This window comes from Zonotrichia albicollis, chromosome 8 (assembly GCF_047830755.1).
Source record: "Zonotrichia albicollis isolate bZonAlb1 chromosome 8, bZonAlb1.hap1, whole genome shotgun sequence".
Classification (NCBI taxonomy): domain Eukaryota; kingdom Metazoa; phylum Chordata; class Aves; order Passeriformes; family Passerellidae; genus Zonotrichia; species Zonotrichia albicollis.
This window is the reverse complement of record NC_133826.1, coordinates 27,860,477-27,874,970: the sequence shown is the minus strand read 5'-3', so window position 1 is coordinate 27,874,970 and position 14,494 is coordinate 27,860,477. Positions and strand designations below refer to the sequence as shown.

The window sequence follows — 14,494 nt, the reverse complement described above, 5'->3', positions numbered from 1 at the left end:
TTACAATGGTTTGTAACAACACATGTCACTTCTGGTGGTAAAGGTGCATACTGCTCTGTGAATGAATATTCCTCCATACTCCATTCCTTTACACACAATAAATTACAGTGTACATTCAAAAATATTCCCAGCACATTGGGACAGGAGTTTCCACTGCTGCATTCCAGTTAAAACAAATGGCTGTTCAACTGAGTACCTGGAGTCATTTGTGAACGGAGATGGAAAAGCTACTCTGCTGGCCCACCCCATCAGCCTCGTCAGCACCTCTTAGACTACAAACTCCAGGCAAAACTTGATGAGGTTAAAACCCTCCACAAAAATAAAAGCTGTCTTCTCTGCTTCATTTCCATTGTTTCTTAACTGGTTTCTAGCCACTTTAGCTCTGAAAACTACAAATGTTTCCTTGTCTTTATTCAAGACTTCACTACCTACTCTCAATAGCCAATACACTGCATCTATTTGAGGTGTCTGAGCTTTTCTGCTCCTTTAACCCATTCTTGTCTACTCAAATATTATTGAAACTTCACATATTGGGCAGAGCCCAGAATAAGTACATCAGTATTATTCTACAATTCCATTACTCATCATAAAACCAGACATGGTGAGCACCAACATGTGCACGAGCTGTGAAGAAACAGTTCTGTTCACACTTATCAGCTTTTTGCACTCCATCCCATAATACTGGCCCACAGTCACAGTGATTTCTAAACTGTGATGGACTAAGAGCATTTCTTGGTTACTGTGTTCCTTAACAAGAAGTATAAAAACTGATAAACTGATATAAAAACCTGAAAACTAATAAATATTCTGTACAGCACAAGATGAACAAAGAGATTCAAAATGAGGAAACTTCAAACTCTGTACCAAGTCAAGAGCTTTGCTGAAGATTCTCCCTTCTCCTTTTTTTTTAATTTTATTTGTTGTTGTTCTACCTTCAGCAGTAAGCAAAACTGCAATTCTCTGTGCTTTTCTAATTTAATTTGCACACAAAACAGATATAGGATCAATTCTTGATGAAGAGCAACTCTTACAAACTGAAGATGCTGTGTTAACTGTCATCAATCTGTCCTGAAGAACAAACTTCTTAACAGTTCATTAACTGGAAGATCACAAGAATATGGAACAGGGATTGACTTCTAAGTAACAATGCTAGAGCAGCTCCTTTGAAGTCCTATCATTTGTCATGCTATGAAAGTGAAGAAGTTGTACCAAGAATGACACCAAACAGAAAATAACTTAAAAGGCAAAAAAGTAGTGAAATAGCTTTTCTCTCTCCCAGGGGCCTCACCTCACGGAGCTGCTGAGTTGCATCTGCAGAGAGCAGGGCAGGCTCTGCCTGTTTGGCTGCAGCCTTGCCCGGGGGCTCCTGCCCAGCCTCCTGCCGTGACTGCACCAGCTGCTGCAGGGACTCTGCATGGACCTAGGCAGGACACACACACAGGTCAGCTCTTCAGAGTCGTCTGGCCATAGGAACTACACATTTATTTCTCAAAATCTGGCAGAAAAAACTTTGAAGCAGGCCATTGAGAGTTTCTTTTAATGTATTAAACCCTTTTGGCACTTTCATACGTTCACAGCTTCAAATTAAGAATACCTGTAGGCATGGATTTACTTACAACATTTTGCCTCTTACACACTGTATTTTTAAAGGGCAGTCCTACCTGGGCTGCCTTCTGCCTTGCCTCTTCCATTTGTCTCTGACTTTCTAGAGCTTCTTGTTCAGCCTTGATTTTCCAAAGAGCCAAGTCCCGTTCATGGCGCTGCTGTTGTGCCTACAGATCAGGAAAACAAGTTTTAACCATACAAGTTAAATACAAAGATGTGACTTGCTTCAGCCACTGTTTGCAACTAACATCTTAAAGATCTGAATCTACTCTTCTGGGTGTGTCTCTTCTGCTGGAAACAGAATTTTTAACCCACTGACCCTCTTCCCTTTTGAGGCAATGCACATTCCCCATACTCTACGACCACAGTGCAGAAAGGATTTAGGAAATCAATTAATTCAACAAACTAGAATAAACAATCTTGTCAACATAAGGAAACTTCAGCCAAAAATATTGTTTTTGTGGACTAAACAAGTCATCCAGCCCAAACAACTACACTGCATGGCACTGGAACTCAACATGAAACCCAGTAAACAATCATGCATCTGAGAGATATAACCAAAATAAGAAACACAACTAAAACAGTGATTCCAGCAAAGAGTATATTAATGACATGTATTCCAGAGTAGCTACTTCCTTGGTGTCAACTTAAGAAAGATAACAGATGTTCATCCTAAAAAATGGCCACTAGCAGGGATGCCCCATCATGCCCATTACAATTTCTCTGCACTGCTAACAAAAGCTTAACTTGCCCTAACTCGATAAATTTTTTTGCAAACAAACAATAAAAGAAAAGAAGAGAAAGGTTCAGACAAAGAAGCATTCCCCCATTACCTTGAGAATGTGAGCCAAGGAAACGCTCTCCTGCTGGGCGAGGGAGATGCCGCGCACGCGCTCCAGGTCCGAGAGCTGCCGCACGGACTCCTCGATGGCGCTCAGGTAGTTCAGCTCTGCCGACAGCCGGTGCTGCAGCCCCGCCGGGGAGAAGCGCATGCAGCCTGCAGGGCAACAAACACTGCTCACCCTCACACAGCCCGGGCTCCCACGCCAAACACTCAAGGAAAAATGCTCCAGCTGCACTGGCATCAGCATGGTGCAGTATTTTATGAACACTCACCGCTCGCTGAGGCCGCTCCTGCTGCAGACCTGCTGGTTCCCAGGCCCCCATCAGGGAAGGCCACGTTTGGCTTCAGCCCTGGGGCTGAACCTCCAGAAAAGCCAGCAGGTGACTTGACTCTTTCTGCTGTATTGCCTGCAGAATCCAACTGCAACATTTTCTGGGAGCCAGAAGATGGGGAAGAAGTTGGTGTCTTCTGGGGTCTTCCCTTGTCTGAGAAACTGACAGTGAAACAAAAACCAAAAGGAGTCAATAATTCTCCTAGTCCAGCCACTTGATAAAATAAAGGAACAACCTTGTTCTTCCATTCCTACACACAAACAGATCCATGCAAAGGGCACAGTCTGTTCAGTTTGCATAGGCCCAGTCTATCTTCAGGAAATGGCCTGATGAGATGAGTTTTGTCCCTAAATCCCAGTACAGAGTTATGTTTCTAGAGCACCCTATTTTTCCCCAATTATTAAGCCTAGTTAGCACATACAAAAACATTAAATTTTTTAAAAAAATTAACATAGCATCTTCATGTTCTACACGACCAGACAAGCAGTTTCAGTGCTTCATGTCAGGAATCTGGCATGACAAAGTCAGGACGCAATCATCTGCACCTGCAGTTTAAAAAGTGAACAGCTTACTATCAGCAACTATTTGTTGCTGATAGTAAACTGCTGCAGAACAGTTTACATGGAAGCAACTGATTGTGACAAGCCACTGCCTTGAGTCTTAATCTCTCTCCTAAAATGCAATAGAAACCAAAACTTAACTTGAACAATTCGTAAGATACTGTGGTAACACTTTTTGAGAAACGACATTTCTTTTTTAAACAGAGAAAATGATACAGATGCTTCTTAAATTTACAATTTCAATTTTATTAGCCTGAAGAGGGTTAACAGTGGCTGTTTAAATCCTTTGGGAAGACATTCTGCTTTACTTGGCACATCTCAGGAGGCCAAAGGACCTTTCCAACCCAATCCTGGATGCCAGCAACAGTCACCAACAGAAGCCAATACCTCAGAACTGCTCTAAACCAACACAGAATGAGAGATCACTGATATTGTTTGATGCTTTTTAGAAAAAAAGTGTAGTGAAAACCAAGCGTTTCATAACCATCTTCACTGGACAATTAGCAGAAAAACTGCATTTTCAGCTAGACAAAAAGAGGTTGCAACAGAAAACATGTTTCCTTCTTTTTTTAATGCATTCTTTTCCAAAGATGGGTTAATATCTGAAAAGGTAACGACTTACAGAGCTGCATAGGCTTTGTGAGCATTAGCTGAACACAAGTACAGCCAAAATTGTCTGTGAATCTACTGAAAAAAGAAAGGTGACTGCACAGGTTGAATAAACCTTGACACATTCCTGACTGACCTTTTCTAGAAGAGGGAAACAAAAACTCTATTTCAATGCTTAAGGTACTGAACATGACAGGACATCAGGTTTCATATTTAAAATACAGGGAAGAAATGTTTTCTGCATGCACATCCTACTCACATTTGGTCATTTCTGTTACTTCCCTTTTGCATATCCAAAGACACAGTCAGTAACATTATGCAAATATAATGATGCTTGGTAAAGTTTCATAACAATGCTGTTACCTCAGGAGGGAGTGTCCAGACAAGTTTTCCAGTGTGCTGTCTGTATCTGGGTTCTGCTCATGCTCTTTATTAGAAATTCTGCTACTCAGTAAGGATTTCTTAGCTTGTTGGGATCCCCTCTCTAATTCAGAGAGTATTTTATCTTCTTCCACAGAAAAGTGGTGAGAACTTCCATTGAAAGCATCCAACCCTAAGAAACAACAATAGTGTCAAAAGTTTGTTTGGTTCTACATGTGAATACCATCACAAGCCCCAAAACAATGAATTTAGAAGTTTTTCCCCAACTAAAGAAGCCTTTGAGATAGAAGTCTATATATCCAACAAGCAAGAAATGTAGAATTGGCAATGAATTCTCTTCTGTATGTTGTGTTCACTGCCAAAACTGTCAATCAGCTTTCATTCCAGTATAGTATCAGTTTAAATAAGGAAAATACACATTTGATCCTTTACTACTAATAACCAGAATACAGGTACTAGCTTTTGAGGGGAAAGGTAAAGAATTTTGAAAAAACAGGAAGAGAGATAGTTTAGAATGCCTAATCCTATTTTTGTCATGATTCTATTGGCTTAAAACCTAGCTTTTTTTATCCATTGCTTATATACTACAGGTTCACCAAGCCTCAAGTTTCTTCATGCTTCTGTAATGTACAGGTTACCACAGAAACCAATGTATTTATTAATTTTTGCACCAATGTATTTATTAATTTGGTGAAAATTAATGCATTCAGGCAAATTTGCTGTCCCCTTCACAAACATGGCCATCACTCAGAAGCATATCTGCATTTTCTCTGCACAGAATCTAAGGATAGTTCCCACACAATATTAAAATTAACTTATTTATTAGAAGGCTGGTTTAGGAAAGGAAACATTTCAATGCTGTTAACAATCATTTGCTTATTCAACTTTAAATTATTGTATTTTAAGGTTAGAGAATAACCGGAGTAAAAAAGAACCTAAGAAGGAATCACTGGAGGAATGAATAAGTCATTCTATCAGTATTAGATTACAGTTTCCAGATATGTAGTACTGCAATTTTCCTAACAAGAAAAGCCTTAATAAAAAAGGATCCTCCACAGCCAAGTGTTGCACTTACTTTCCTTTTTCCCCCTCTTTCTGGAGGAAGCAGAGGAGCGAGAGGACGCCGCAGACCGGGGTCCAGACGAGTGCTGAGAGCCAAGGGGAGGCTCAAGGGGAGACTTCCTGCTGGGAATTTCCTCCTGAATGCTTGAATTGCTGCTGCCACCAACACTAGAATGGAGCACATTGCTGGTGATTCAGGATTTCCAGCTTCCATGTTACACTGTGCACTAGGAAACTACCACACTTTTGAATTAGAGGCACTGCACTACTCAGCCCATCTGGAAAAGCATTGGTTTTGAGATTAAAAGCTGTGACAGCTAAGGCATTGGGAAGTTTGGTATGATATTGAACATATTGAAACATGCTTCCAATAATATGGAACACTAAAAGATGGATAGCAAGTGCCCTCTCCAATTTTAACTCTTAAGAGCTATTTGACTCCATACTTGAACAACATAAGAATGACTCAAAATGTGACTGCATTTCAGATAATCTCTGGACATACAGATATCAGCTGCCAGAAATAAGAGCAATTTTCAATAAAGAATTATAAAAGGCTTGCAAAAAAGGGATGCCAATGCATCATACACTAAATAATACCAGCAGAAGAAAGAAGTGTTAATCAGAAAGAATCATTCTCCATGTGCAAAGTGACATTTAACTTCTTTTCTTTTGAAGTATCACTGGCACAAACACACTTGTGGCCTCCTCCAAGGTGCCCAAAAGATATAAATATAGCTCATTACAAAAAGGAGGGTCTTGGAAAATTCAGGAAGCCATGTAGTAGACATGGAGAGTCTAGGATCTACAGTCTTCAAATTTTAATCTGAACAAAAGCTTTTCAAAATTCTTACAGACAGTTTATGTATCCATTTCTAAGTAAGCACTGACAAATGCTTACTGAAAGCAATTAGAGATTTACCACAAAATTTTGAAGAAATGAAGGCATTTTCAGACTTAAAATAGCTTTTCTAATTTTTTTTTAATTACAAGACTACCCAATTGAGCATTATTGCAGCCACACAAGTTAGAGAACTAATTTTCACCAGACTACAAAGGATAATAATCTTGTCTAAAGCTACCTGTCCAGGCTAAAGAACAGCAAAAATTAGGGAACAGGAATACTGGACTCTAGAAGAGGAATACTAGATTCCAACTGACCTATGCTGGCTGCTCTATTAACTGCAAGGTCCTAAGAAAGAACTTTAACACTTAACTAGTATAGTACAGCACAGCAGAAAAGATTCCCAGCATATTATGAACCAAACCTTGTATGAACTATTTTCTCTTGAATTCTGCATTTTTATCTTTCTGGGAAGTCTAACACAGTTACCTGAGGTCACGTGAAATCTTTCTGTCTGTTAAAGTGCTGCTTCCCTGAGAGGAGGCAAAGTCATCCTGGTAAGAGGCCACGCTCTCGGGAGGGCTCATGGCAGGGAGCAGAGGGCGCAGCAGGGCAGAGCCCCCGTTCAGCCTTTCTTCAAACACTGAGGTGTGCAGAGAGAGGGGAGAGGACAAGGATTATAACAAATACAAACATGCATCAAGTAGTAATAGGAATTTAAATGCTCTCAACTGTGAGTTACAATGACTTCCTTTCTCCTCAGGAGAACAGCAGTACAGCTGTTATAACACAATGGCAGTTTTAACACAACATCACAAGCACAGTCTTCCTCTTTTTGTAAATTATCAAATTCTTTACTTCATTAACACACTCCAACCAAAACATTCTTGAAGAGCACTGTGCTTTAGAGTAGAGCCATCTGCGGAAAATTTCATGCAATCATCTTTAAAGAAAATAATATGAAGGTAAAAAAGAATTGAGAAAAACTACAAGACAAAAATCAACTTCTTAGGAAACATTCCTCCTCAGAATGAGGAGTTCCAGGGTAGAGACAAAGTACTCAAAAAGAAGAAAAAAATTGTACAAAAAATGAAAATAAAAGAGCATTCTGCATGAGACAGTTGTAAATCATGTCTTACACAGATTCATGTTTGAGACCTCTGAATGCACATTCCTTAACTGTAAAGTATCAAGTGCATGGAGCAGTAGGACTGGGAAAATTCACAAGAGCTTTGAGAAATGCTTCCATTTTTACCTTTTCCATGAAGTTGGTAATTCTTTGCAAAGATGTTGATGACACTGTGGGGGCTTCCCTTTGCCAGCTCCTCCCAGGGCCCCTTGCTGTGTGTGTCACTTGTCTGAGTGAAAAGTGGGGAGTATCTCTCAGCTGCTTTCTGAAACTCCTTGATGGGCTCAAAAGCATTTCTCTCCCGAATGCAAAAATCCTTCTCTTTTAATGTCTCCAGCATCTTCAGTGGCAGCTGCTTCTGCTGGCCTCCTTCCTCTTCTGAGAGGTTTTCATCACTCAGGAGAGGCCCTTCACTGATGGAGTCAATGCTGGACTCGTGAGGAGTAGCAGCTTTGCCCAGAGGGTATGCCTGGCTCTCACGCCCTGGGGAGTCCATCTGCCTCTTAGATAAATGTCCCAGCATCCCTTCATGCCTGTTAGCAGCAGGAGCCCTCAATCCAAGGCTGATTACATCAGTAAGAGGCCTGATGGTCTCAGGCAGCTTTTTGAACTCACTAAGGTTGCCTACCCCAGGAAGGCTGTCATCAAAGGCTGTATGAGACACACAGGCACCCAACATCCTTTGAATTCTGGCTGAAAAAGTATTTTCATTTTCCTCCCTCACAGGAGGACTCACAGCCTTTGCCCACCGCCCCTCATCCTGGTTTTCTTGCATAAATTCTGAGTTCCACGTGGTACCATAGTTGATGCCAGCACCGGCCAACTTTTTGGCTTCAGTTTCAATCCTGCTAGAAAGGGAAGCAGCTGTAGCTTTCAAAGCTTCAAGGCGATCTAATTTGCTCTTATACTGGCTGGCAGAAGGTTTTACCAAGAGGTTTTCCTGTGCAGCAGATGAATTCATGTACAGCTGAGGCACCAGGGACCCCACAGGGGCAGAATGGCTCCTCCTGCCTGCCAACATTGCATCACACTCCTTTGACAGAAGGTCCATCTGCTCCAGACTCCAGGGCTGGGAACAAGGTCCTCCACTTGAGCCCAAGAGAGCTTGTGGGTGGGGGAGCTGAACTCTTGGGCTCAACCTGTCTGGCTGTACCCATGGAGGTTCCATCAGATCGCTCCTGAAATGAAAAGCCAACATTTAGTTGATGATTTACAAGAGTATTGATGTCTTAGATTAAAGCATTGTTGCCACAGATTTAATTTCAGGACAAAATACTTTTTGGTGGAATCAGAGGGGTGGGGAATGGGATAGTAAACACAATGTTATTTAGTAAAAAAACCAACAAACCAAACAACACAGCACCTCCCAAATCTGAAATGCCATTGATGGTGTACTCTTTGTTTCGGGGTTTTTCACTGTCAGCTTTCTGGCTCCAAAAGGGAGGATTTTTTTTTTTCTCATCACCTGCCCATGTCCAGAATACCTCATAAGTCCCCCCAAAAAACTTATTTTCTGATTATTATGAGGATCTCTGAATACCTTAAGCAGTCCTGTGAGTCTCATCTCTCCTCTACTATGAGTAATTACATTTTTTCTTTATGATGTTACACTAACAGTATTCACCATATTGTTTATTTTATTCTACACATGGTAGTACATGGCATTCCTTGAACTTTTCCAGAAAGGAAACAGAGTTCATTGCACTTAATAAGTCAGAGTACCCATACTGAAGCAAGTACACATTTTAGAAGCAGACATGATGTAGTTAAAAATGAAGACATTTGCACAACAGGGATATTAAGGATATCCAGGAAACTTCAGGATTTTTAGTTCCTTACATCTAAGTGGTTGGTCAGGCACCTTGACTTGCTATAAGAAAACTTTGATAATACACTGAACAATTCCAAATTGGGCAAGCTGCATGAAAAGAAAGAGGGAAAGGCTAGTTTCAAGAAGCAGAGGTGTTTGGTACTTCATAGAGAATAACTAATGGCTGAATCCGAGACAATATATCAAACAGCAATACTGAGCAAATCAAGTAAGAAAAATCAACAAATACATTCACATGATCTTGCACAATGGCAGAGGAAATAAGAGTGTCCCAATATGAAACACACATCCCACTGCTGTCAACAAAACATTATCAGCAACCACTATTCACTTTATCTATTTACACACTGGCAAATCAGCCATAGCCAAAATTTTCATATGGTTTCCTGCATCAGCTTCGTCTTTACTGCCAGGAAAATGCTGTAGTTGACATAAAGACAATTACTCTCACTGGAGCAGGAACTCAAGAGCCAAGGCTATTTTCCCCTCCCAGAGATGAAAGCAGGAGCACTGTGCTCTCTCCCCCAAGGCCCCATCTGCTCACCTCAGCAGCGGCAGCTGTGGTTCTGAAAGGGACATGTCGCTGCTGGAGGATGCACTCGGAGGACGCTCCTGAGCCTTGTTTTCTTTGTCAGATTCCCCAGATGGTTGATAACCAGGTCTGGGCTAGAGATGAAGACAACCAGAAAAATGCATTTTCAAAAGTGTGTAAGAGTTTAGGAGCTCTTGCTTCATTACAATTTAGAGGGCTAATATCCAGAATTCAGCTTCTCTTTAAAACAGAAAGATGATTTTCAGTCAACTTTCTAGTAGGCCTTGCTGGGCCAAAAAAGAGCCACTAGCAAAGAGGCTGTACATTGAAATCACTCTGTTTCAGCAAAGCTACACATTTTGATTTGTTCTTTTTTCTTAACTGATAACCACCAGAACAGCACAAGTCCCAGCCTCCCTAAACATCCGAGCTCCTATTCCTGCAAACAACTGCAAGACTCTAAGTGAGTGAATCAGCTGTACCTGTGCTTCCTGCACTGTAGGCTGCTGAGGTGGCTCTTCTAAAAGTGTTCTTTCCAGCAGGAGTTTGGAATAGGTTTCCTGTAACCGTTTGGCTGCTGAAGGCTCAGGAGGAGGCACATTCTTCACTTTAGTGACAGCCTCCTTCTGCTTTCTGTAGAGCTCTTGGAGCCTTTTGTTCTTCTGCTCTGTTGCCTCCTTTTGTGCTTTCTTCTCTTCATTCTGCTTCTTCTTCCTCTCCTCCTGCTGCCTGATGATGTACTGCCGAACCTCATCGCTGTCGTAGTGGCGTTTCTTAGAGATCACCTGAGGCTCCTCACTGGCTGCTACCTTGTCTGGTTTCCTTTTGGTTGGACTGTGGCTCCTCAGAGTTCGAGTGGGCAAAACAGATTTTTGATTCTGCTTTTCCACATCTGTCTCTTGCTTTGTACTCATGGAATCCAACTGCAGGTCATCAAGAATCCCACGGATCTCCACGGGCAGGAAGTCCTTGTTTACAGAGGCATGATCTTCTTGGTTATCACCTGGAAGAGCAGCTTCCAGTTTTCTCAGATTGGTCTCAGACCGAACTTTACTTCTTGACCTTTCAGAACTTCTTGAAGAGCTTTTACGGGTAACATCCAATCTAGAATCAGAACCTGTCCTTCCAATGCAGCCTGCTAAAGAATGAGATGTCAAATATGTCAGGTAACAATCAAATTTGGGAAACAGCTGCAAAAAGAAGGACGAGGGAGAAGTGCAGATCTCACTGTGAAGAGGTCTTTGCTTCATCTGGTGCCACAATCTGAATGTGGCAGACTGAGCCCACACCCTTTCTACGCTCACCAGCCTCACCACCTCACAGGCATAAGCACAGCAGCTCCCAGCATGCCTTATTTGTCCTGTCTGAGATTCTGGATAAACTCTGAAAAAGGCTGGTGGAGGAATCAATGAATATTTATGATGCCCATGGATGACATTATACTGCATCTGGAAGAACCACAATCCCTGTTAAACTGGGACCATTAACCACAGCTTATGGGTTATGCACAGCACACTTTCAAAATTCATCTGGCCATCTACCCATTCCTTTCCCTACTGGTTTCAAGAACCAAAGACAGATTGCAGGTGGTCCATGTTTTTAGTTGCAGCTTTTATCTCATCTTTTCCAGATACCCCAAGCACCCCTGCAGCACATATCACCCCTCAAGTCCCATGTGCAGGGGCCATGACACCAAAAATGTCCATAATGCACACAGGAACAGAGTTTGTGCATGGTTGTGAGCAAAATTTTCCCCCCGCCTCCCTCAAATTCCAGGTTAAAAATAGGAGCAATTTTGATAAGAAACTCCTATCTCAGAAGTCTGCTCTAGTCTGCAGACATGCAGTGTTATATAATAAAGAAACATGAAGTAAGTCCAGTGATAAAAGAACAACTCACCAGACTTGGCAGCTCTCTCTCGGCCTGTTCTGTCACTGGATACAGCTCTTCTGTCCTGTTCTATTCTGGGAGCTGGACCCAGGATCTTTTTTACCAGCTTTTGTCCCTCCCGCCAGGAGGATGCACTTATCACATAGCTTCCACCTTCAAAATAAAGAATAAATAAAAGCCAAGCTCCAGAGGATTTGCCAGGGTATCAGAAAGAAGCATCATTGCAGCCATTCATCATTTCTGTACCATTTAATTCTGCATTAGTGGTACAGCTGCAGTTACACAAACAGCCAGAATGTCCCAGAGTAACACCCAAAACACACTGCAGCACATTAAAGCCCTACAAAAACTGATTTTAAAGAGAAGAGTGAGTTATGCAGGTATCAAATATACAAACAAACATTATAGGGACAGGGGTAATATTTCTAGAGCTGTTCACCACCACTGAAATATGGAAAATAAGAAATAAAAACATAAAAGCAGCTAAATTGCTGTAATGAGAGGAACAGTAATAAAGGTGAGTTATTAAAATCCCTTAAGCTTCCTATCAAAACAATATTAGCTAAAACTCTGGAAAAAAACCCCAAAACTACTTGAAAGGCTTTTACAGATAATTGGTGAGATATATGTCTTGTGAGGAGGTTAAAAAATATCAAACAGCAGATATTTTACACCAATGCTAACTCACTGTCCCTTAGCTGGGACTTCTGTTCCAGCACTGAAAACAGTTAAGAATAAACTCTATAAGTTGATACTTAATTCAAGGACAAAATACCTTGCAGGTGACAGAAACCCAATCAAAATGTTCTAGGATTATTTTATCATCCTACATATAATTAAATTATAACAACTGGTGATGGTGGCATCTTTACCTAATATTGGGTAGATTAAATGATAGGTTTTTCAACACACTAACTTCAATACTAATTTTTTTTTTTTATTTTTAATAATGACCTGAAAATGGCTTTGGAGAAAAACACAGTATAAAAAAGAAAATTTATTTAGGTAATTCACATAATTAATGATCTGTAAATTAATCAGACCTTTCAGGGGTATTAATTGCCAGAAAAGCACCTAACTTGAATATATAATTTGCAGTTGATTTTTAACAATTCCATTTCAGGCTCTACCTCCAAGTGTTCTGCCTAAAGAAACCCAGGACTGCAGCATGAGATCACCACAGCCACACAAAAAAGGCACTGTACTGGGCCCAAGAGCACTTTGAGACAGGATACCAACAATGTCAAGTGAAATCCAGCACAGCAGAATAATTGTTTTGGCAATCCCAGTCCTCAGTTTCCAAGCCCTTTTCTTGTTGTTATTTTAACCTAGAAGTCTGCAGCCCACTACTCAACCCTTTGCTAGCAGAACTCCTTGCCTGCATTGTAAATTAGCCAAGTATTTTATAAAAAAGAGCTGTCACTTGAAACATGTCACTACAAGCCTCTCTGAAACAGAGGCATCAGCCAAAGGGGCTCTCTGCAGAATTCACTGTTCTCACTTAGTTCTGTGTGTGTTTAAAGAGCCAGGGTGCAGTGTCACCTTCCATCTCCAGTCCCTGTTTAACTCAAACATGCCAAGGGGGCAGAACATGAGCCATGGCTATTCATAGCCTTGGCCACGTAAGCACTTTCCTACTGCAGGGACTGGAGGAGGATGGACCAGCATGGACACGACACTTGGAGCTGGTTCTTGTCTTCCAGGGATTTCAGGCCATCATCTTCCATGGATTTAATCCATTATAACAGCAGTTGGCTTTGTACATAATGGAGGGGCTGGAGCTTACAGCTGTTGGCTCCCTCGAAGGCAGAGAGGATTTCCTCACAAGGGAAAGCAGAGGGGTGGGAACTGATCTCCCCTCCATGGTAACCAGTGACAGGACCTGAGGGAATGGCCTGAAGTTGGGTCAGGAGAGGGTTAGGTTGGATATTAGGAAAAGATTCTTCATTCACAGGGGGTTTGGGCACTGAACCGGCTCCCCAGGGAACTGGTCACAGTCCCAAGACTGATGGAGCTCAAGAAGGGTTTGGACAATGCTCTCAGGCACAGGGTGGGATTGCTGGGGCTGTCCTGTGCTGCTCTCTCACTTGGAACTGTCATAAACACACAAGACAGCTGAATGTGATTCCTTAGGTAGGGATTGATCAGCACAGGAGGGAGTAAATCCACGCTTATCACTTGAAGCATTATTATTCCTTACCAAAAATATTCACAGGCAGGATTTAGAGCATGCAGAAGCACATATTCACTCCCTAAAAATCCTTTGTAATAATTTTTAAAGCTGCTTTTTATTTCTACAAAATGTTTACAGATTATGGGTCACTGTACATAAGGAAAAACAGAATACCTTAAGAGGGGTTCAAAAGGTGCCTTAACTTGAATATATTTAAAGAAAAGAAATTGCTCGGTGTGTGATTGCAACCATAGCTACTCACTTTATAAGAAAACTAAAACCAACTATGAAACATATCTGCAAGTCCTCCTAATTCTTTTGCTGCCACTATCAAAGATTCACACTACTAGGAAACTAAGAAGCACTGTCAGAATTCCACATGTTTAATTTCATTTTCTTCTATAAGGTACTGCTCTACAGAAACCTGCTTGCATCATCTTCTGTAAATAATTAAATTTAAATTGTATTTAACAATCAGTGGAATTGTCAGACAACAGTGGGGAAAAAAAATTATCAGTTGGTAAAAGAAATAAACATTTATTTAAAAATACCAAGATTTGGAAGGCTACTCAGGGAATGTGTGCTTACATTATTTCTCCAACTGAAAAAGCCAGGAGTGGGTTAAGCCAGAACTGAAGGTGCAGAATAGCAATAACTATGGGAACAATAACCAGAGAAAAACCAGGAGCATCCTGCTCTCTG

The 14,494-nt window shown here is 41.2% G+C and overlaps 1 protein-coding gene across 11 annotated transcripts in view; it reads right to left on the bottom strand.

The window, feature by feature from the left end:
* Window positions 1-14,494, bottom strand: part of CEP350 (centrosomal protein 350) — a 69,039-nt gene that overhangs the window by 35,591 nt on the left and 18,954 nt on the right. For 8 of the 11 annotated variants that reach the window (XM_074546385.1, XM_074546389.1, XM_074546387.1 and 5 more), the window contains 11 exons: window positions 11,629-11,772; window positions 10,212-10,867; window positions 9,742-9,863; window positions 7,493-8,544; window positions 6,727-6,880; window positions 5,407-5,561; window positions 4,314-4,503; window positions 2,722-2,942; window positions 2,439-2,602; window positions 1,662-1,772; window positions 1,289-1,420 (listed from right to left, as the gene is read on the bottom strand). In XM_074546385.1, the coding sequence (XP_074402486.1) occupies window positions 1,289-1,420; window positions 1,662-1,772; window positions 2,439-2,602; window positions 2,722-2,942; window positions 4,314-4,503; window positions 5,407-5,561; window positions 6,727-6,880; window positions 7,493-8,544; window positions 9,742-9,863; window positions 10,212-10,867; window positions 11,629-11,772 (3,101 nt within the window). The remainder of the gene's footprint in view (window positions 1-1,288; window positions 1,421-1,661; window positions 1,773-2,438; window positions 2,603-2,721; window positions 2,943-4,313; window positions 4,504-5,406; window positions 5,562-6,726; window positions 6,881-7,492; window positions 8,545-9,741; window positions 9,864-10,211; window positions 10,868-11,628; window positions 11,773-14,494) is intronic. The other 3 variants (XM_074546388.1, XM_026795380.2, XM_026795382.2) reach the window with 2 other exon arrangements.